At 42.0% G+C, this 21979-nt stretch overlaps 1 protein-coding gene across 1 annotated transcript in view; it reads right to left on the reverse strand.

Annotated features, from left to right (window-relative positions):
* The window catches only part of LOC134457413 (zinc finger protein 335), a 43075-nt gene extending 29866 nt beyond the window's left edge, over nucleotides 1-13209 (reverse strand). The window contains exons 1-14 of the mRNA XM_063209429.1: nucleotides 12900-13209; nucleotides 12291-12538; nucleotides 11815-11963; nucleotides 11073-11201; nucleotides 10313-10486; nucleotides 9469-9642; nucleotides 9143-9316; nucleotides 8681-8836; nucleotides 8241-8469; nucleotides 7879-8018; nucleotides 7356-7506; nucleotides 6931-7034; nucleotides 6573-6689; nucleotides 1384-1607 (exon numbers count right to left, since the gene is read on the reverse strand). Of these exons, the coding sequence (XP_063065499.1) occupies nucleotides 1384-1607; nucleotides 6573-6689; nucleotides 6931-7034; nucleotides 7356-7506; nucleotides 7879-8018; nucleotides 8241-8469; nucleotides 8681-8836; nucleotides 9143-9316; nucleotides 9469-9642; nucleotides 10313-10486; nucleotides 11073-11201; nucleotides 11815-11963; nucleotides 12291-12538; nucleotides 12900-13034 (2304 nt within the window). The 5' untranslated portion in view covers nucleotides 13035-13209. The remainder of the gene's footprint in view (nucleotides 1-1383; nucleotides 1608-6572; nucleotides 6690-6930; nucleotides 7035-7355; nucleotides 7507-7878; nucleotides 8019-8240; nucleotides 8470-8680; nucleotides 8837-9142; nucleotides 9317-9468; nucleotides 9643-10312; nucleotides 10487-11072; nucleotides 11202-11814; nucleotides 11964-12290; nucleotides 12539-12899) is intronic.
* Nucleotides 13210-21979: the final 8770 nt, after the last annotated feature.

Consider the following 21979-nt stretch of genomic DNA (forward strand, 5'->3'; position numbering starts at 1 on the left):
ATAACTAAGTAAGTATTCATACAAAGAACAGTTGATGTATGACGCACACTGTAGCTCTGCTTTGAAGGTCTATTCACGTCATACAACGTTTCGACATGCCTAATGACGATCATGTTGGGTCGAAACGCTGTATGACATGAATAAACCCTCAAAGCGGAGCTACAGTGTGTGGACTTCCACTCTTTCTACTGTCAGATGCGCCTTTGTCCTGCACCTGGCCTCAGCGAGGTGGGATGTGCATACTTTTACTCTTGATTTTAGTTACTGAGCAACCCAGCTAAATTAGCCCAGAGTGAGTTGTACACCTCTTCTATTACAAGAGTTACCACTTTCTTAGAGTTCACATACTGCACCAAGATACAAGGGTAACAAGGCTTCTGGAATAACAGAGCGACAATCTTGCCGAGCTTAAAGCCATTTAGGTGACAATTAACACGATCTAAACATCAGACGTTCCTTGTGTGAATTTGTACTATAAACATACAGTGTGTTATTAGATGCAACTCCTCTTTGGAAGGAACGCCTGAGGATCATGGTTGTTATGACACAGTAATTACTGCCTCATCGCTCACCTCTGCTTAAGTGAGCCAACTTATTACCCATAACAAGCATGCTGTGGTCCACAAACAGTGCAATTCAAAAAAAGTCTTGTTATATATTGTCAAAAATCTACATAACATGGTTAGCACAGAAGATTGAAATTAAATATACTGTATACACTCAGCGGCCACTACATTAGGAACACCCGTTACAACTGCTCATTGAGGCAAATTTCTGATCAGCCAATCACATGGTGGCAACTCAATGCATTTTTGCATGTAGACATGGTTGAGATGATCTGATGCAGTTCAAACCGAGCATCATAATGGGAAAGAAAGGTTATTTAAATGACTTTGAACATGGCATGGCTGTCAGAAAATACTGATCTACTGGGATATTCACACACAACAATCTCTAGGGTTTAAAAAGAATGGTACGAAAAAGAAAAAAAAATGCAGTGAGCAGCGATTCTGTGGACAAAAATGCATTGTTGATGGTAGAGGTCAGAGGAAAATGACCAGACTGAATTGAGCTGATACAAAGGCAACATTAAGTCCAACAACCACTCATTACAACCGAGGTATGCATAAGAGAATCCCTGATTACACAGGACAATTGGACAATTTGGGCCAATTAGTATCAATTTATCTTTGTTGGAATGCCACAGCCTACCCAAGTATTGTTGCAGGCAGTTCAGGCAGTTCTGAAGGCAAAAGAGGGTCCAACCCAGTACTAGAGAGGTGTTCCTAATGAAGTAGCCAGTGAGTGTATAAGACTGTGTGTGTGTGTGTGTGTATGATAAATTGTATCAAAGACCAAAACCAAAACAACACTCTTCCTCACCACCAGCCCCTCCGAGCTCTGTCCCACGTGGCAGTCTGACTCGGGTGCCATAGTGGCGGCGGAGGCGGGCGCGTGTGCGTGTGCGGCGTCGCTGCTGTCGGCCGACATGGCCTCCGAGGACTCCATGCCCATGCCGCTCTCCGAGGGCTCCTCCATGTCCATGGCCGAGGACGGGCCCACGTCGCTGCTGCTCTCCACCTCCATCTCCTGTGAATCCATTGCAGCTGCAAAGGGGCAAATAGGCAAACGAAATTAGAGTATACACAGAGCGTACACAGGGCCGTAACCAGACATTTTCAAATACTGAGGTCAAATACTGTGTGCTGTACTGCATACTGTACATTTAGAATGTTTCAAACACTTAAGTCTTCGTTTCCATTAATCACTGCCTTGAGGATAAATGGGGGTGGCATATATAGACTGAATTTATCATTGATCATATATCGATTTTCATCATAGATACATTTACATTACTGTAAAAAAAAAAAAATACAGAGGACCTCTGTGTCCTCAATGGTAGTTACGGCCATGAGCATACATAGCCTACCCCACACACAACATCAGACAAGTGCCCTCCCTAACCTGCTGGGCAAAGCTGACAGAACCTCATAGCAAATACAAAGAAAGAAAAAAAGAAAGCAGAGAAGTTTCTCCATATTAGTGAGGGGGCAGAATCGAATCCCAATTACACTGTATATTAAAGGGGCCCCCTTTCAGGTGGTTTTGTCCTGGGCCCAGCCAAAGCTGTCAGCGGCCCTGGTTACTGTGCCTGCATGTTTTTAATTCACCTATGATCCTTCCAGTGGCAAAGAAAACAACATCTGAATGATCATAGGCTGGGGTGACTAGATTTTTGCAGTCTGAAACCTGGACACTTTGTGCGTGACTGAAGGACAATATTTGGCGGGCAGGTCTGGGGGTCCTCCCCCAGGAAAATTTGTATTTTTTAGATGCAATTTCCTGCATTCTGATCAATTTTAGAGAGAGGGATGACAAATCGCAACTGTCTCCTTAAGACTTTCTATACAAGCGCTGGCTGCCATTAACTGTGGCAGGTAAACATGTGATCTTTTCCATATATTTACCCTGATAGACATGGCGAAATGTAGTGGGTGGCCCAAACCGGGACATATTTGTGTCCCGAGAGGGTTTGCTTGGGACCTGGGACACACAACTCCAAACCAGGACTGTCCCGGTCAAACCGGGACTGTCCCGGTCAAACCGGGACGTCTGGTCACCCTATCATAGGCCTGTTGTTTAGTCTATAGATTCATCATATCACACATCACACCTGACCTGACCCTTAGGGGGAGTGATGCTGTCTCAATTTGCACCCACTTCATTCTGAAACACCTTGACTGTAAGTCCGCATGTGCTCGTGTTCTATTCATTAATTTCAGCTCTGCTTTCAACACTATCCTGCCGGGTGGTCCTGCCTATCAGACTGTAGGCCTACAGTATAACACCCTTCTGTTCATGGGTGATCATCAATTACAGTTTGGATTCGTTGTTAACTTCAGATGAGCTAATGGAGCCAGGCTCCTTCTACCGAATGCCTAGAGGGTAATGTACCTGATTGCTAAAATATTGCATCATGGTGGCTTGATGCAAGTGTGCACAGATATACAACAAGCAGTGCACTGTATGCTGATCGTATGGATGTAGGGCTGGCTAGTAGGCACACTACGTGTGTGGGGGCAACATATGGCCTTGATGATTATGTGCATGTCATGTGATAGTGAATACCCTTCTCTTCATATCTTACAATAGTTGTACTCAATGCATTGCTCAATGCAGTACATTTAATATTTTCTTCCAAAACTGAGATCTTGGAACAGTTGTTTCCTTGCACCTTCATTCCTTGTAACACGAAGAATGTAATGACCGTCAATTTTAATTGCCAATAGGCTACCCATGTCCGGATTTAAATCTTTCCTTTTTGTGACAAAATATTTTTATTGACAAAATAGTGGTGCACAAGGACACAATGTGACCCAGTTTGGCAATGTTGACAAGGTGTTGACCCACTCTTATGTGGATACAAATGTTAAATGTCAGAATAGCCAACACAAAGTTTTAGCCACTACGCTGTTGTCAGTGAGCCCACGAAGAATTTACCCTTCAACTTTGTACCTACTACGCTACGCACATACTCAAAATGTGACAATATTGTATCCACACAGTTCAGATACTGTGCACAAATAGGTGGCGAGGGAAGATGGTAGCTAACGAAGGTTTAGCTGAAATTTCTGTCAGCCAATTCAACTAGGACTCCACTCCAGCGTAAAGCCAACACTGTTGTGAAGTCCCTCTCAAATGGAGAGCTCCAACAAGGAGCTAACGTAAGATAATCCGCGAACTAGCATGGCTTCTTCTTGCCTTCAATGTAGAACTATCTGAAAATGTTGAGTACATTATCTTACAACTTCACTCAACTTATTGCAACATGAGGCAAGCTTGCACCAGTCAAGAACAACCTATCCAGCTCCGTTATTATTACACGGCGACCCCTCGCTTCATAATTTAAACGAGTCAAGCTGTCCGTCCTTCTGCCTGCTGCGCACCGCCATTTTCCAGGCCCTTCCTTTCCACTCAGGCAGTTCCAAAACGACTATCGGAGAGGGACCTTGAGGGCCTAGTTGACAGAGCGTCCAGCGTTTGCCCAGGAGGAAAATGCTAAGCATACTCGGCTCTAAAGAAACTACAGCGGTTTTTCGTACGGTGGATTCCCACCGTTAATTTCTTACCGTGAATTCCTACCGTCCTCTTCACTGTACTCAATATATCCTCATGTATCTGTCCGGCATTCTAGTCGGGCGCCATCGACATGTCCTGGCTTCCTGTTAGATACAAGCCGGATCTCGTTTATCAGCTCTTTCACCGTATATATGAAGCAGACTTATCTAGTGTGTAATGCCATGCCTTTTGTGTATGTTGGGCTTTTTTCACAAAGTTGTGTCACATTAACACTTCCAAATGTTGTCGTGGTATGTTATAGTGTATGATGTGGAGATGGAGAACTATATTTTAGTGGTGGTACTACGGTCCGTGCCTTTGGCAGGCGGACTAATATGTGTTAATGCTAATCCTGTTGACGAGTTCATGGTGAGGTTGTGAAACATAAATGTGTTTTTTGTGTGTTCAGTAGGTAGTTTCGACAAGATTTTAATTTTCTTCATCCGTTGGTTGCTATTGTATGTCAATATGATATCAAATATATAGCGAATAAAGTTACTTGGTCAAGGAAATAGGAACATTGAGTAACTGGAATGAATTAACCACCACCACTGGCCCAGTCTAATTCTTATGGTTGAAAATCTATAGTTAGGCCTATTAGCATTTAGGTAAATTGGGCCACTTTTGGCAAATTCATGAACTGATGGAATCTGAGGCAGAACATCAATACATTATCCTAATTTTAGTTTGTAGTCAGTTAAATCTTCCATTTGATGGTAAAAACAATGTGATTAATGTAAACAGTATACATAGGCCTAGGCCTAGAGTTTTAGTGACAGGGTTAAAAAATGGATAAAAAAAAAAATGTAAAAATGGGCCACCTATTCATTTCAATGGTAAAATCAAGAATTCCACATTAACAAAATTAGTGATAATTTTAATATTTTTCAATTTTTGTGTGTGCGTTCCTCAATATCGATCATTATTAGCCTCGAGTACCACAATTTTTCATTATTGGTGGCAGTGTCAGTCATGCCATGATCAACAGAGCCGTTATGTGATTAGCTGAATCAAGCATATCAATGCCGCGTCCAGAGCGAATAAAGCAAATTCATGGCGAAACTTCTTCAAGCACCTCAGCTACTGGGTGGCGTAGGTAGCGGGCAGCAGGCTACTAAAATATAGGCCTACAGTAGCCTACCTTATGTCAGAAGGTATTATTTGAAGTATAGATTGGACTGGCCCCTTTTTAGTGAATTCAAATCTGCTGTTTTCCATTGTACAAGTTGATTTTCTACATGTGTAAAAGATTGAAATCGAATGCAGCCTAAACATTGGATTGTTTGTTATTTCACACAATATATGTATCTATTCCCAAAAAGATATCACACCTTCAATAATAGGGCTCCCCTGACCCTCTTCAATAATGGTCACATTATTTTTGTAGAAAATATGAATGGAAGTTCCCATAGAAAAAAACGGCCCAATTTACCTGAAAGGCATGTTACCATGGCTATGTTTTTTCCAGATTAAAGGCACATACCCACAAACCCAAAAACACATACATTTTCTAGTGAGCATCTGAATATGTAGACGATTTCTTATTTTGGCTGAAGATGTACTTTCTTCTTTCACTCTCCTTATGAGTGTTCCCCCCTGCCCATCCCAAAATTAGTATGCTATTCAAATGACTTTAAACAGTTAGAGTAGCAATTTTGCAACAATTCAGTGCATTTGTGGTGATTGGTCTAGAATTTAAATAAATTAAATAATCAATGCTTATCCGGCCCAATTTACCTGATGGCCCAATTTACGTGAACGTACCCTAGATTGTGAAGTGAATACCCAATGATAAACCACCAAACAAATATAGGAGTTAAGATTTTAATTTATTGCATTCATTTTGTACAAAAAATGAAAATCTGATTGTTTGTTTATATAAATATGCTACTAACATTGAGACATGAAATTCACAAAGTGCAAACAAAACACAAACAATAACATTATTAGATAATTTAAGTCCACATATCTTCACATCAAAACGCAGTCTGCTCCAGGCAAACTTTAAATAGAGGACCTAAAGTAGTCCACATGTATCCTTTTACTGGGGAAGCCTTCATTACAAGCTTAGTCTAAGCAACATTGATGTCCACAGTGCAAGCCACCCATTCATTGTATCATTCACTATAAGCTTACTCAGCGAGTAGGCCTGCAATATAAAATCCTCCAGCAGCTTTCCAACTGTGACCATAGGCACTTATTTCTAGATTCGTTTTTTTTTCTTCTCGTTATTGTGTCATACACTGAATCATTCATCATTAAAGTCTTATTTCAAGACTGGAAAGACCCTCAGTAAGATTGGCGCTTTGGGTATGGCCATTTGTTCCTATGATGGTAATAACCAAGAGCTGGTCTTTGTCAGCAGATCACAGATGCAACTGGAACCTGAGAGGAGTAAGTGACATACAGTAAAAAATAATAAAAAAATAAGGAGGCAGGTTGTCTTTAGTAGCGGTAGGAGTTGTACTCAGGGCATTTCAGGATGTCGTACTTCACGTAGCCAACTCTGTCCACTTGCCGACGAGAATTCATCCTCCAGTAGAAGCGGCCGCGGCAGAAATAAGTGTGTCCTGCAGAGAAATGTTTGACATCTTAAAATGACATCTTATCAACAGCTCAGAACAGAAAGCCACTTGAATGAAAGGTGGAATGTTTTCAAACAAGCCCAGCTGCTTGTCAACTCTCTTGACTACAATAATTGTGTTTCCCAGCACTCAAATGGCAATTATTCAGCAGCATAATAGTATTTTTTTTTCTTGTACAGTGTCTCTGTTGTTATAAAATAGTGGACTGATGTTGACCCTGCTTTACCTTTGTAGAGGAATACGTCATGGGCATCAGTGGGAACCCCACCGAAGACCTGGTCAGTGTAGCGCGGGTATCCTTTGTCAATGATCTGAGCTTTGACATCCAGTCTGTAACAGACAAACAAATGAATGGGTAAGGTCAATGCCTGGGTACATTACATCCATGCCACTGTTGCAGTGTAGGTGGATGCACTATTATAGCACCATACCTAAAAAGCTGTAACTACATGCTTCTGTAAATTGCAGTTTAGACATGTCAATAGCTAATATTACTACACGTTATATTATTTTTAAAACTTCCTTTGTCTTGTGAATGCATGTCCTCTATTAAACTTATACATGCAGCAGTTTTCATCATGCTCATGTAGTCACTGCTCTACACCTTTGCAGGACAGTGTAATGCTATTTCATTCGCTCAATCAGCCTCACCTCCAGTAGTTTTCTCCGCTGAAGAGAAGGACCTTTCCTTTGCCTCTCTGCAGGGTCCCCTCCACCCGGCTCAGCGTGCTGGGGAGGCCGAGCTTCTCGATGTTGCGAGGCCCCAGGACGTTCTGTCCAGTGTAGACCCAAAACCTAGTGCCTATTGTGAGGAAATTAATGCGTTAATGGAGCAGCCTACACCCATGGCAATTAGCTCAAAGCCAGCAGTTGCGTACATGGCAACATTTTGACTCCTGTAATCTCATTTCACCCTTTTGGAGTATGTTAGAGCTCATCTGTGTGATTTTGAAACATCTTGTCCGTGTATACAGTACTGTAGCAACACATGCTTAATTAAGTGCTTTTACATTTAAATGATGTCTACACAGCTAGGTAGTTTTTCCACTGACAAAGTCTTAAGTTGAGTGTGGAGGTACAGTATAGGCACTGAAAAGAAGGACCATTAGCCCAGTTGTCCAATTTGCCATTGGATGTTTTTGTTGTGCATGTCTGTCTTAAGTGTAATCTGTACCTGAGAAGAAGTAGATCTTCTTGGTGAGCTGATCCTCAAAGACAGTGTCAATAACAGGAGGCAGATCTGGCCACATGTCAGCCATGGGGAAGGGCCCTGACAGGCCTTTGTGGTCCTTTCCAGTTGACTTCCAATAGAGCCTAAACAATGAATAATATGATTTAATAAATAAATAAATACAGCTCTTCTCATTATGCACAGTTTGATGTTTTCGTGTTAACAGGAAAGGTCAAAAGCTAAGATGAATAAGCAGCTGGAAGTCTTGTGGACAATTACAAATCAGCTCATTTTTTGCTTTTTTCACTACCTTGACCTGGACAGCTGCTCAGAAAGCAAAAAAGTAAAGATGAACTAGAGCTTACCCGTCCTTAAAGAAGTGGAGTTTCCCCTGGATCTCGGTGATGGCGTCAAACATCTCCATCTGGCATGCGTCCTTTGAAGGGTCTGGCCGGATGGTGGTGGTGGTGGTTGGGCTGGTGGTTGTCTTGACCGAGGGCCTCTTGGTGGTGTCGGTGACTGGAGGGCGCTCTGTGGTGGACCCTGAGCTTGTGGGTTTAGGGGGCTTAGGAGGGTTGGGGCCAGTGTGTGATCCTACAAAGAACATAAAGAATATGTCATTGAAGCAAAATATAAAACAAAATAGTAGATGGGACGCCTTTGGTGATCTCTCCTGTATTGTTAAGTTTTACAGGGCATGTACATCATGTAAATTAAAAGTGCTTTTTAAGGAGTTTGCGAGCTAAATTTGTTTTTCCTCATGTGCGTTTTCCCTCATTTGTGTGTGTCAGGAGCATTGACGCACCATAGAGATACTGAATGCCTTCGATGTCATCTTCATGCAGGGAGAACTTCTCCACGTATTTGTACATGGGGTACATTAGGGCGTCCTGAATGTTGGAGTGGTCCAGGCCGAGAGCATGTCCGAATTCATGAGCAGCGACCAGGAACAGGCTGTATCCTAAAGAGGCGACAGTAAATATACAGCATGTAGGTTGATATGTATTCCAGTTCACCACACATTCACTTTATGTCATGCTAAACGCACATGCTTCCACACACCACCCAGCTGTTAAAACCCTAAAACCTAAAAAAAAAACCTTGACATAAACATTTACATTTTAATTGTATTATTCCTATCCTCTTTTCTTAGGTACTGTTCCTTTTTTATCACCTTCTTGTTACTGTGCCACAGCTCATCCAGCAGTTAGTTACAAGCCAAGAACTAAGACGCCTAAGACTAAGAACCATGAACGCCTTTTCTTACCTTTGTCTGGGCAGAATCCCCATTTCGTGTCTTTGTCATAGTTGCTGGTGGTCGAGCACCACAGCCTGCCATCCCCACGCCCCTCGCTGGTGCAGGAGGTGTATGTCTTGTCCAGGAATGTGAAGGGAAAGTGGCAGGGCTCTCCCTCGGAGTTTCCCCCAGTCACAGCCGTGTCTATGGGTGACACACACATAGACACAACTCATCAGATTATGGGAAAATGTATGGGACGGTTAGCAAGGGAAGGGAACGAAGGGAAGGGTGGGATCGAAGGGAAAGTTATGGTTGTAGATGAAGGAGGAGATGGTTAGCCAATGGTGGCTTACCTCGGCTGGGACAGAAACCGTATTTCTTGTCTTCATCAAAGTTCTTTGTCGTGGCACACCAGCGGTACCCATCGTCACGTCCCTCTGTGGTGCATCCATTGTATGTCTCGCCCAGAAACACGAAGGGGAAAACGCACTCGGCACCATTGCTGTTCCCATCGATTGTGTACAGGACTGTGGAGAAAATAATCATAACACAGAGGGGAAACGTTTAAACCTCATCCACAAGCTCTGACGCACACACGGCCGCATGTCATCTCACACCCTTGTTTTTGACAGTGGACAAGCGTGAAATGCTCCCTCGTTCACTCCACAGTGCACAGTGACTGAGTGAACATTTTGAACACTCAAGAGAGGTCGAGACAGCACTCCTCCTGTTTAAAAGTGCACTATGTCACATTTTCAAGTTAATTAAATGCAAAACCTGCGTTTCAACCCACATCGCAAAGTGTGTTTTTTTCATGGTGATACTACTCTGTGATAGAGATAAAGGTTGAGAAATATTCAACTGCTTGGTGTGGCTTTAACATCAAGCTTTAACGCTCACATGGCCATATGCCATTCACACCCTTGTTGTTGATACGCTGTACTGTGTAGACACCAAATGAATGGTGACACCAATGAAACTCACACCCTATATGTAGGACATTACACTTGCAAAAAAGTATCGAGGCCATCGAGTCACCAGGCCAAGCAGGCGCTTGGGGCCCCCAAGATAGTGAGCAACAGCACACACTTTACTACAGTGGTGGGGATTTTGGTTCAAACTGTCTTTGTTTTGGATATTTGCCTGGGGCCCCAGCTGACCCCAGAGCTGTCGGACACAAGCAGAGAGTGAACTTACGCTCGCTGGGGCAGAAGCCAAACTTCTTGTCATTGTCATAGTCGGCCGTGGTGGAGCACCAGGGTAGGTCGTCTGTGCGGCCCTCAGTGGTGCAAGATGAGTAGGACTGACCCTCGAACGTGAAGGGGAAGTGGCACATGGCCCCATCTGAGTTTCCATAGCGGGACTTCACCGCTGTAACAGACAGACACACATGTTTAGGTCTTGAACTTTGATGTCAGTCTGTAAATATCAGTCCTGTGTATGTCTATGTCCTTCGTGGTATAGAGAGAGACAACGTAATTTCAGTTTCCTTGTATAACCTGTGCATATGAAGAAACTGACAATAAAAGCTGACTTGACTTGACTTGACTTGTTTTGAGCTGGAAGCAGTGTTCATAGCAAACCTCCAGAGGGAGACATTTCTCCAGTGAAGCATCTGAGTCTATACAGAAAACTGCAGAAGGCTTCATTGGTTTCTGTCAATTACATTTCCAATAGTGGAATAGAGTATTATTCTATTACGTAGAAGTAGAAGTACTCTTACAGATGTAATTATTGCACTAGTAGTGTGATATTAGTACTTAAAACTCTGGAATAGAGGTCAATACTTTCACAAGAATGTATGGAGCAACTCAGTGAAATGCATGCATACAACATTGGTTGTTTCTTTCAGCACCATTTTTTTTCTCTCTCGTCTATATTCAGTGTCCTTTAATGCAGCATGAAGAACACAGCAACAGCAAGGCTGCATACACAGTACAATAGGGTTATTATATACCTGGTCCAGTTCCCAGAGTCCAGTACTCATCGTCATCAAAGTGAGCATCCCCCTGCATCCCCTCACCAGGTGGGTAGGCGTGGGCCAGCAGGCCATCTTTGCCATCGAATGGGTAGGGGTCTCCGTGGTCTGCAACAAGGAAAGAAAGCATTATGATGTTATACTGAAAAGTCTACATGGTTTACTTTAATGCCAGAAGCATTTGGAGGTTTGGGTGCATACATCTACAAAAAACAATAATCCAGGTGCCGGACAAAAGTGGTTGACAGTGTAGCGAGTGGTCCGCAAACTGGGCTTGATCCCGCTGGTGGATCAAACATTTTTGTTTGTGTGATGAAACAAAGTGTCTAATTTTTGGAGCTCGAGCCCAGTGTGCGGGACCACTCTATCACACTTATTTTCATGCCACACAATACATTTTCCAGTTTCGACTCATCTCTTAGAGAGTGGGACTCACTAGAGGAGTGTCAACTTATACCATCTAAGTGTTGATGTTTTTCACTGTGTGTTTTCCGTTAATCCAATCTGCCAAGATTTCCAATAGTTCTGTACTGCATCCAATGAACCATCATTTTGGTTTGGAGACATCTAGTTCATAAACCATTGGAGAGATGTTTAAGAAAATAATGTTCTGGTATAAGGAAGACATTTTCAGTGCATTAAGACTAATGTTTTGATATACGTCTTCATCAAGAGTCCTAATATAATATAAATAATTTACTCTCAGGTCTTCTTCACTTACCGGCTTTGCCAAAGGAGATCATGATGTCAGCCACGCCCTCATACAGCCGGGTGAAGGTCAGGGGGGTCACGTCACTCCACACTTTGAAGGCACGGGCGAAGGCATCATCGATCAGAGAGTAGTCCATGTCTGGGGAGTAGTTCAGGACCCTGGGACAGAAATGGCAGATAGTCAGGCAAGTGAACCCCTTTATGAAGTGAAGTTAATCTCCAAATGACCATATCATACATTCAGAAGTCATTGTGTGTGTGTGTGTCTGTGATTTTTTGTTTTACACGTTATATGGCATATTATTCCTCACACTTTTTTCACACACACACTGTGTCTCAGTCTGTTTCTCACCCGCACATGGAGGAACACACACACACACACACACACACACACACACACACACACACACACACACACACACACACACACACACACACACACACACACACACACACACACACACACACACACACACACACACACACCTGTAGGTGATGTCGTTGTGGTTCCACTTCAGGTCTCCCTCGAACGTCTGGTAGTTGCGAACGTCCACGACGCCACAGCGCGGCTGCTTCATGGCATCCAGGGTGACATCGTCCAGCTTGCCCGTCTCCTCCAGACCGAACTGCCTCTGCATCCTCTGCAGCGCCTTGGAGACGGACACCGAGGGCTGCAGACCACTCTTCATTAGGACAGTGTTGTCGCCCAGGTAACCGAACCGCTTCAGGTAGTCCTGGAAGGAAGAGGAAGTTAGAACCGTGTGACGTTGCAGTTGTGAGTTAGTGTAGTGTCGATCTCTTAAAAGTAGAGTTATGCTATGGCGTAAATGTTATGTTGTGTTATGAGATAAAATCGTTATGTTATGAGATAAAATAGTACGGTGTGTGATGAGCGCTGATCACATTGATATAATCTCTCATTGAAATAATTTCTGATGCTTTGTTATGAAAGCACTTCTAGTAGTGTGAAGTATTTTATCAATTTCAAAATTTAAAAGAAATTAAATGTTTTCTATTGCAGTCTTATATTCTTTTTACGTAGGTGTATCCTAGTAGCCTTTTTGGGTGTTAAGATAAACATGCGGTGCAACTTACCTTTGCAAGCTCTTTATCGGTCATGTTTTTGATAACATCTCCTGGAAAACGAACAAAAACCGACTTCAGTGGCACACACCATATACCCAGGGCAAAGGTCCCCAAAATAAGGACGCTAAGTAGTCCAGACTTCATCGTTAGGAATTTTCAGTGTATTCAATTGCTCTGAATGTCCTCTGCTTTCGTGAACCGAGACGGAACGAATATGAAGTTTCCTTGTAGACCAGTTGCGTTGGTTGATGTTGTGTTGTTTCCAGTCCAGTGCACTCTCTTCTCCTTTCTTGTTTTATCTTTCTCTTGTCTCTGTGAGTGACTGATGCTGGATGTTGTCATTAGTGTGGAGTGCTCTGTATTTATGCTGTCTTGGGGTCTTGTGGCTCCACCCACTATCACCTCTCTCCACCCACCCTCACCTCTCTCCTTCCGCCCACACCTCTCATCATGTTATTTTTATGTGTATGTCTAGAAAGATGGGGCTTTCCACAATTTCCTCTCCTATGGCCATACAAGGGCAAATAATACCGTAATGTCAGAGTTAACTCAAAACTTAGGACATTTCAAGAGACCTTATCAAGATTAAGCTTTATGCACTTATTATGTTCTGTTCTTGTTTAAATTGCTCCTTGTAAGTCGCTTTGAACAAAGACTTCTGCTAAATGCTAATGTAATGTAATTATGTATTTTTCCCCAAAAAGTCAGTTTGCAAAACTATTGTATGTTGCTGTAGGGATTTTCATGTTAGAAAGCAGTTTGACAGCTGTGTCAAAGTCATTGGAGGCTTTTATATGCCAGTGAATGTACAGATTCCTCAAACAGACCTTGCCTGGTGGTTAACTTTGCCTCCACAACTGTGGTTTTAGATTGATGTTTTATTAGTTGTTAAAAAGAGGCATTTGTTAGCCAGTTACACAGCAACTTTTGGGTCTTTGGTCTGCAGCACAGAGACATTTTGAATAAAGCTAATGTTACATTTGGCATTTTAAAAAGTCTGTGGTTGTCAGGAGTCGCTGGTAACTAGCACCATTCACCCCTGTGATTCGGCAACCAATTCTTAGACACTTTTATAAACAAAGAGCAATGACCATTATTTGGTATCTTTCAACTCCCATGTTACACCAACTTCCCACTTCAGTTAATAACTGATTAATTAAATGTGCGCATATAAAAAAGAATGTCAAACTTACTTGTAAAATCGGTATTTGGAGTTATTGCCCTAAAGTGCATACGGCAATGCCAGGCTGCTCTTTTAGAAAGTCAACTCTTTCTGTCAGATCCTTCCTCGTAGACTAGAGTAACTTTATTAATCCTGAAGGAAATTAAAGTATCCAGCAGCATACAAATACACAAAATATAACATATAAAACATAACTTATAACAGAATATACAAGTAAAACGTACTATATATTGCACATTGTGTGATGCATGTGTTATTACTGGATTAAAATAGTGCCAAAAATAAAGTAAAAGTGTGAACTGTTATCAGCGTTTATCTCTAATAGACAATTACAGTGGTACCAAAATACTCCCAGACAGGGATGAGGTCACAGGGGGTGTTGTAAGTGCACAGGAAGCAGTAGGCCTCGGCTGCGTCCACCACACCGGATACAATGCTTTCATAAAATTCCAATATTGTAATGTATAAGCACACACACACACACACACACACACACACACACACACACACACACACACACACACACACACACACACACACACACACACACACACACACACACACACACACACACACACACACACACACACACACACACACACACACTCTGAGACTTAATTTGCTAGTAGTGGAACTTTGACTTTGACTTTGACTAACTTAGACTAGGCATTTAATTTGCAACTGCATACAGTGTGCTAATCGGTATGGCAACCATCATTAATGTGTCGTGCGGACTGCGGACTGCACTTCCTGTTTGTTGCATTACTAATTATTTGGTTTCCGCTCCTCACATTAACTCATATTCGTCAGGCAATGATTTTGTAAAGGGAAGTTGACACAATTTACTGTGTGTGTTTGTGTGTGTGTGTGTGTGTGTGTGTGTGTGTGTGTGTGTGTGTGTGTGTGTGTGTGTGTGTGTGTGTGTGTGTGTGTGTGTGTGTGTGTGTGTGTGTGTGCGCGTGCATGAGAGAGAGAGAGAGAGAGAGAGAGAGAGAGAGAGAGAGAGAGAGAGAGAGAGAGAGAGAGAGAGAGAGAGAGAGAGAGAGAGAGAGAGAGAGAGGTAGACAGAAGAGTGAGGTGTTTGAGGGGTTCTAGTGTGGTTAAACATGTGGTAAGTTTCCTGTTAAAATAGCATCATACATACTGTATTTGTCATCAGACAATGATTTTGTAAAGGGAAGTTGACACAATACTATATGTCAACTTATACTGTGTGTGTGTGTGTGTGTGTGTGTGTGTGTGTGTGTGTGTGTGTGTGTGTGTGTGTGTGTGTGTGTGTGTGTGTGTGTGTGTGTGTGTGTGTGTGTGTGTGTGTGTGTGAGAGAGAGAGAGAGAGATACAGAGAGATACAGAGAGATACAGAGAGAGAGAGAGAGAGAGAGAAAGAGAGAGAGAGAGAGAAAGAGAGGTGTTGAGGGGTTCTAGTGTGGTTAAACGTGTGGTTAGGTTCTTGTTAAAATAGCATCATGCAGGATGATGACCACACAGAAAACTCAGCTGCATCATCATCACAGGGGCTTTTCAGTTGGACAACACTTACACCCGAAAGGCAAACACTCTGCACTTCTTTTGTCAGGAGCTGGAATGTCGCACAGTAAATACATCAGTGCTCAGTCAACACTTGAAGCATAGGGGCAACACTGTGGGTGTTGAATTTGACTCTCTAACTGTTGTAATTATCTCTACAACATTTACTGTGCATGTTGATACTAACTATTTTGCCCATAAACAATGACAAGTTTTGACGACCCCCCTCCGTATTGTTAATGACAAGTTTTGACAACCCCCTCCGTATTGTTAATGACAAGTTTTGACAACCCCCTCCGTATCGTTAATGACGAGATTTGACGACCCTACAAACAGCTTCCAGATTTTCCCCCTAAATTAGACAAAGTAGAGACCAATGGATTAATACCTATAAATACTATAGGTTACCAATAAAATATATAATATGTCTATTCAGGGCCGCTGACAGATTTGGCTAGGCCCGGGACAAATTCACCTGTAAAGGCCCCCTGCCCAATATATGCAATGTAATATGGACCCAATTCTGGCCCCCCTCTCTCCCTGGGCCTATGTTCCCTGGGCCTATGCCACCCCCCCCCTCCCCCCATCGGCTTCCCTGTTTCAGGCTTATTGATAGAGTGTGACATTCACTTGTTATCATATGAGAAGTTTCAACAAGGGTGGTTCTACAAGGCGTTCCATGGGGAAAGACTTAAAGGGGCATATTGTGCCATTGTTCTGATATCAGACAATCTACTTGCCCCCTCATGTAGCCATACAGTGCACATACACCTACCATATGTCATCTCTACAATGACCCAGCCAGGCTGAATCACAAGCTTTTCAAAATGAGGGAATTTCCAAATGCACTATGTGAATGAGCTGTACCACCAACAAAGTTGGCTGTACATGCTGGTCTCTTACATACTGAATATCTTGGCGAATGTTTGCTAAAGGGTAGTTATTACAATAATAATAATAAAACCTGAGAACCTTTTGCTGGTTAGTTATGCGGGTTAACAGTAAAGGGTTTACTATTTCACTCTACACTGGAAAGACAACACTCACTACACTACACTACACTACACTATTCTGAGAATATTTATGTTCCCATTCGATCTTAGTTAGTTTTTAATTCAAGTACTACTTCAGTGTTGAAATAACACTGCAAAGACATGTAGGTAGGCCTATATGCTCAAAAACGGTATTCAAATCAAGTGGTAATTGAACACTTGATTTCCACTCAAAGAGTTGAATTAACACTTAATCAATTAGGAGGACTATGTATTCTCATAAGAGTGGTGAATGAACAGCAGTTTCAGTTCCTGCCTCTTTTAGAGAACCAAATTGCCACAGAGAATGAATTACAGACATTCCTTGTAAAAGTAAGAGAAGCGACATGTAGACATGCCATTGTCTGCACACATGATGAATCAGAGTTTAGTGTTTGTTTACGTTTTTTTGGGGACTTGTTGGAACTTGAGGGTTTTTGAGCTTTGAAGTGGAACTTTTTTTTCTGTCACAATTTCAAGGATGTTTATAGAAACGACATCTCTTTGAAGCCAAATATACATTTCTGAAAACACGGGCCTAAAAAAAACCCCAGAAATCTTGATTCCTTACACAACATCGTGCCCACCCTGTTCTTGGCCTAGATGTTGACTAGCGTTTTTAACACCCGAGGTTAAAACCAACCTAAATCATGTTGCAGGCTAGTTTACATTTTGGTTTGGTTATTTTCCAGGCAAACGAGGAATAAATATTGGGCCCAGACTTGCAGTTCTTGTCCTCAAAATAGAGGGGACTTAAGGGCTTAATTGTGACCCAAAGGTCAAGGTCTTTTCATTCATGCAACTCCATCATACTACGAAATTGGATACAGACGCTGTCACTATTTTTGACTCAAAGCAGTATGCGCTACTACAGCATGCCACACCAACTTTTTCTTTAAATGTCGCACTTTGCTAAGCGGCTTGTGCGCTCACCCCAAAACATCTGCCAGCAATTAGGTGCGGCGTCGAGCATTTAATGAACGCGGCTCCGTGACTCTAAGGGCCGACGTGTTTATGCTGCTGCTGCCTCGCTTGGCACATGGCATGCCGGCTACTACAAAAAAACACACACACACACACACACACACACACACACACACACACACACACACACACACACACACACACACACACACACACACACACACACACACACACACACACACACAGGACGTCACAGATTTCTGTTTTCTCTTGGTATCATGTTATGACACCCACTCATGACTGCTTCCATATAATATGGTAAAAATGGTACGAGAATAAATAGCATTATGGCGTACGGATGATGACAGCTCAAAGTTGAAGAAATGACCAAAGTGCATTCGTTTTCATGCGCTAATGAAGTCAAACTCATTTACATGTGTAGGCGTGTAGCTGGTACTAAAGTCTTTATAGGTTTTCAAGAAGAATGGCTCAAAGTTTTTTCTCTCCATCATTATTTCCACCAGTGTATTAGAGGTCATTTTAAATGATCACTTCACATTTTTACTTCATTTGAGACCTCATGAGCCATGTAATGTATTGTTCTGTCTTATAATTAGTTTTAAATTCTTTTTTTTTTCACGACAGTCCATGCACACTCATGGAAAAGTATCACTGTTCCATCAATAACACACTGTCCATGTAATAAACATTATATAACATTTAGAAGACACTTTTATCTAAATCATCGTTCAAAACAAAGGACATAAGTCTTAAGAAGTTACTAATGTGTGACAAAATCCAGATTAAATTGTCATAAATAGGTCAGTGGAGGAGGAGAAGTGATAAGTAGTATTGGGGAAGTTGGGATTTCTTGGAAGAGAAGAGTCTTCACAAGTTTCTTAATGGCTCTGCCTCTGTTCATGACAGTTGTGTGATTCATGACAGTTGTGTCTGACGTGCAATGCATGCAAACATTATGCATCACAAAGAAGTGTAAGAAATAATCTATAATCTAATCTAAATAATCTAAATGTATTGGACTGTGCTGCCCTAATGTCTTATGGACCTAGATGAATGACCAGACTCTATTGGCCATGTTGTGTTTTTATTAGTTGTTTCTATGCGTTTTTAATGTGTTCATATGTGAATTGTGGAGAAGACCTATTTCTGTGCAAACGGACATCAAAGTATTATCTTATCTTATTAAGCGGGCTTGCGGAGCAAGAGCAGAGCTCTTGCAGAGCAAGGCCCGATTATAGTAATCTCTAAGTCCTGTTTATTATTAAGCGGGCTTGCGGAGCAAGAGCAGAGCTCTTGCAGAGCAAGGCCCGATTATAGTAATCTCTAAGTCCTGTTTATTATTGGTTCTCTTGTACAGGGACAGTAAAAATAGAAAAATGGATCTCCTCCTAGGCCTTTCGAGATAGAGACACCGTTCAAACACTAAAACGACCGGCTCGGCTTGGAGATCGCGTCTCGTTATAGGCTTCTCCGTGTCTCTTGTCGTTTTCCCGTTTTTGGCGATTTTGTTAAAGCCTGGGTCTCCATTGAAAACTATGGTGGAACCTTCATGAACCAAAGTTCCGCCACTCTAGAGATTAGAGTGTAGGAGGCTTTTTCGGTCATAAAACATCAACACTTTCACCTAGAAGTTTAGTTGACGCGTCGTTAGCGAGCTCTATGGGATGTCTCCAAATTGTGAAAGTTTCATCTCCCAACTCCCAATACTTTTTAAATGGCAGGTTTGTAAAAAAAAAACAGGCCTGGCTCTATGGAGAATCCCAGTCTTTGGAAAAGTGCATTTTTCAAGAGATCAGCGCATGTCCCACACGGAGGTCCATTTGTGCCTGAAAAATTTAACCTATAAACTTCATTCAAAGACTGTTAGAGACATCACAAGCATGACTCCGATCTGTGAAAAGGACACATGCCAACTCCTTTTAGTTTTTTTTACAACGATGTTGTAAAGACAAAAAACTTATTCTCATTTTCTCCCCTGTTAAAGGCTCAATACTAACTGTCTTTCAGTCAATCACAACAGGTGCAGCCAGTGAAGGATTCCATTTCAACTGTCACTGTCTCAAGATTCCATTCTTAACGAGCAGGTGCGAGCAAGCATTCTAGAAGTCCATTGTTCAACTCTGCAATGCAATGTAATATAGTCTTGCTGGACTATGCATGACAATTAGCTGCTTGGCTTAGTGGTAATGCATGCTGCTGCATTAGAGATATGGAGGTTGAGGGTTCGAAACCCACACGAAGCAATGTTTGATTTTCTAAATTATATCATATGCAGCGTTCCTTGGCCGACTTAAAATGCCATACATGTATATCATTTAGTATGGATGGCAAATGTGCTGAATTACAGATATTGAGGTTGGGGGTTCGAAACCCAGTCAAAGCCATGTTGATTTTCAAAATTACATCATATGCAGTGTTCCTTGGCCAACTTAAAGTGCCATGTATGTCATTTAGTATGCATGGCAAATGTGCTGGATTACAGATATGGAGGTTGGGGGTTCGAATCCCAGTCAAAGCCATGTTGATTTTCAAAAGTATATCATATGCAGTGTTCCTTGGCCAACTTAAAATGCCATGTATGTCATTTAGTATGAATGGCAAATGTGCTGAATTAGGGATATGGGGGTTGGAGGTTCGAACCCCAGTCGAAGCCATGTTGATTTTCAAAATGATATCATATGCAGTGTTCCTTAGCCAACTTCAAATATCATGTATTGTATGTCATTTAATATCAATGGCAAAGGGGTTGGATTACAGATATGGAGGTTGTGAGTTCTAATCCCGCTCGAAGCCATGTTGATTTTCAAAATTATATCATATGCAGTGTTCCTTAGCCAACTTAAAATACCATCTATGTCATTTAGTATATCCCCAAAACGCAGAGCTACAACACTTTCAAGATGGCTGAATCCAAGATGGCTGAATTGTTTGGCCCATAACTTCTGACTGGGTGGATGGAGTTTTTCCAAGATTTCTTTTAGCTTTGTTTTCTCAATAGTACTTTGTTTCATCTCTGCCCCAAAAGGCAAGCCCGCTTCCAGCATTTTCTGTGAGAATGCATTTCTAGTTTTAATTGACCTTAATCGTTCTGCCATGTCCTAACCAAATCATTGCAGAGATCTCATTGACAGTAAGAGTACTGTGTGTCTGAGATGTCGATACAGTAAATATGTCAGCCAAACTGTTCTGTGTATTGTCCTAAAAGTGATCTGATGCTGGGCACTGTGCGTTTCCTCACAAATCATAATTTCATTACATGCCCTCATTGATTAAGAGCTAAGGTTAGGATTAGGAAATGGCGCAAATAATATAGCTCCTTTACATGTTAAGAGGGATGACCCTTATGTATCAGCTGGAATCTTGGTAGCTATTAGGTCCAGTGTGGAATTTTAGTAGTGCAGACTAGAGTAGCGCAGACTACATTATAGCTCTCTGTAACATATTTTCAAAATGAAGTGTTCCTCTTGTTTCTTTGTTGTCTCATAAACAATGTTTTGGTTGTTGTTGATGCACGTCACGCTGGCATTATCAATAACACACCCAGCGGTCCCAACAGCTCACAGAGAAGAGCATGAGGACCACAAGTAGGACGCAGTGGGAGGAGGAGGGGGCCTGCGAAACACTAACCGCCATATTGTTTGTTTCCTCAAAACATTGTTTAACGTCTGAAAATAATTACCCTTTAAATGCTGGAGGCTGAGCTGGGTGACTGTAAACCGACCACAGGTCCGCAGTCAGCCCTGCCCGTCACCCACAGCCAAAACCCTCTCTCAGTCTCAACCCCCTCACATGGCTCCGGGTTTTTACAGAGAGACGGCTTGTTTTTCTTGCAGTACCATATTCAGCTTCATTTCAACCCAGCCAGCAAGCTCAGACGGATTTGAATGTTTTAATACGCTTTAATATACCCATCTCTATTATAGTCAATAAGCATTTTGATGAGTTTTATAAAACAAAATCCTTTGTGGGTGTGTCTGTGTGCGAGTGTGCGTGCATGCGTGCGTGCAGGCATGCATGTGCGTGCCTGTGTTCATGTACTGTATGTGTATGTGTACAAGTGAATTGTCTGGGGGGGAAATGTGTTACACTCACATTACATAATGTGTAATGTGTTTATTTGGAACAATATGCAAAATGGACCATAATGAGTGTGAGTTTTCATTAGGATTTTGCAACCCTAAGGATCTTTTTTTATTATTAGACTCATCATGTGCCAGTTTATTGTTACAATCTCCTGCTTAGTGGCATGAGAATATTCTGTCTTCACATGGACAGAATTGTTTCCAGTACTTGAACCTGACACGATTAGCCCTGGATCCCTTTTTTAACTGTCTTGTAGAAATTGTCAGTTCATTCTGTCAAAATCTGCTACTCAATGACATGACAATATCCACCTTCACATC

This window comes from Engraulis encrasicolus, chromosome 10, assembly GCF_034702125.1.
Source record: "Engraulis encrasicolus isolate BLACKSEA-1 chromosome 10, IST_EnEncr_1.0, whole genome shotgun sequence".
Lineage (NCBI taxonomy): Eukaryota > Metazoa > Chordata > Actinopteri > Clupeiformes > Engraulidae > Engraulis > Engraulis encrasicolus.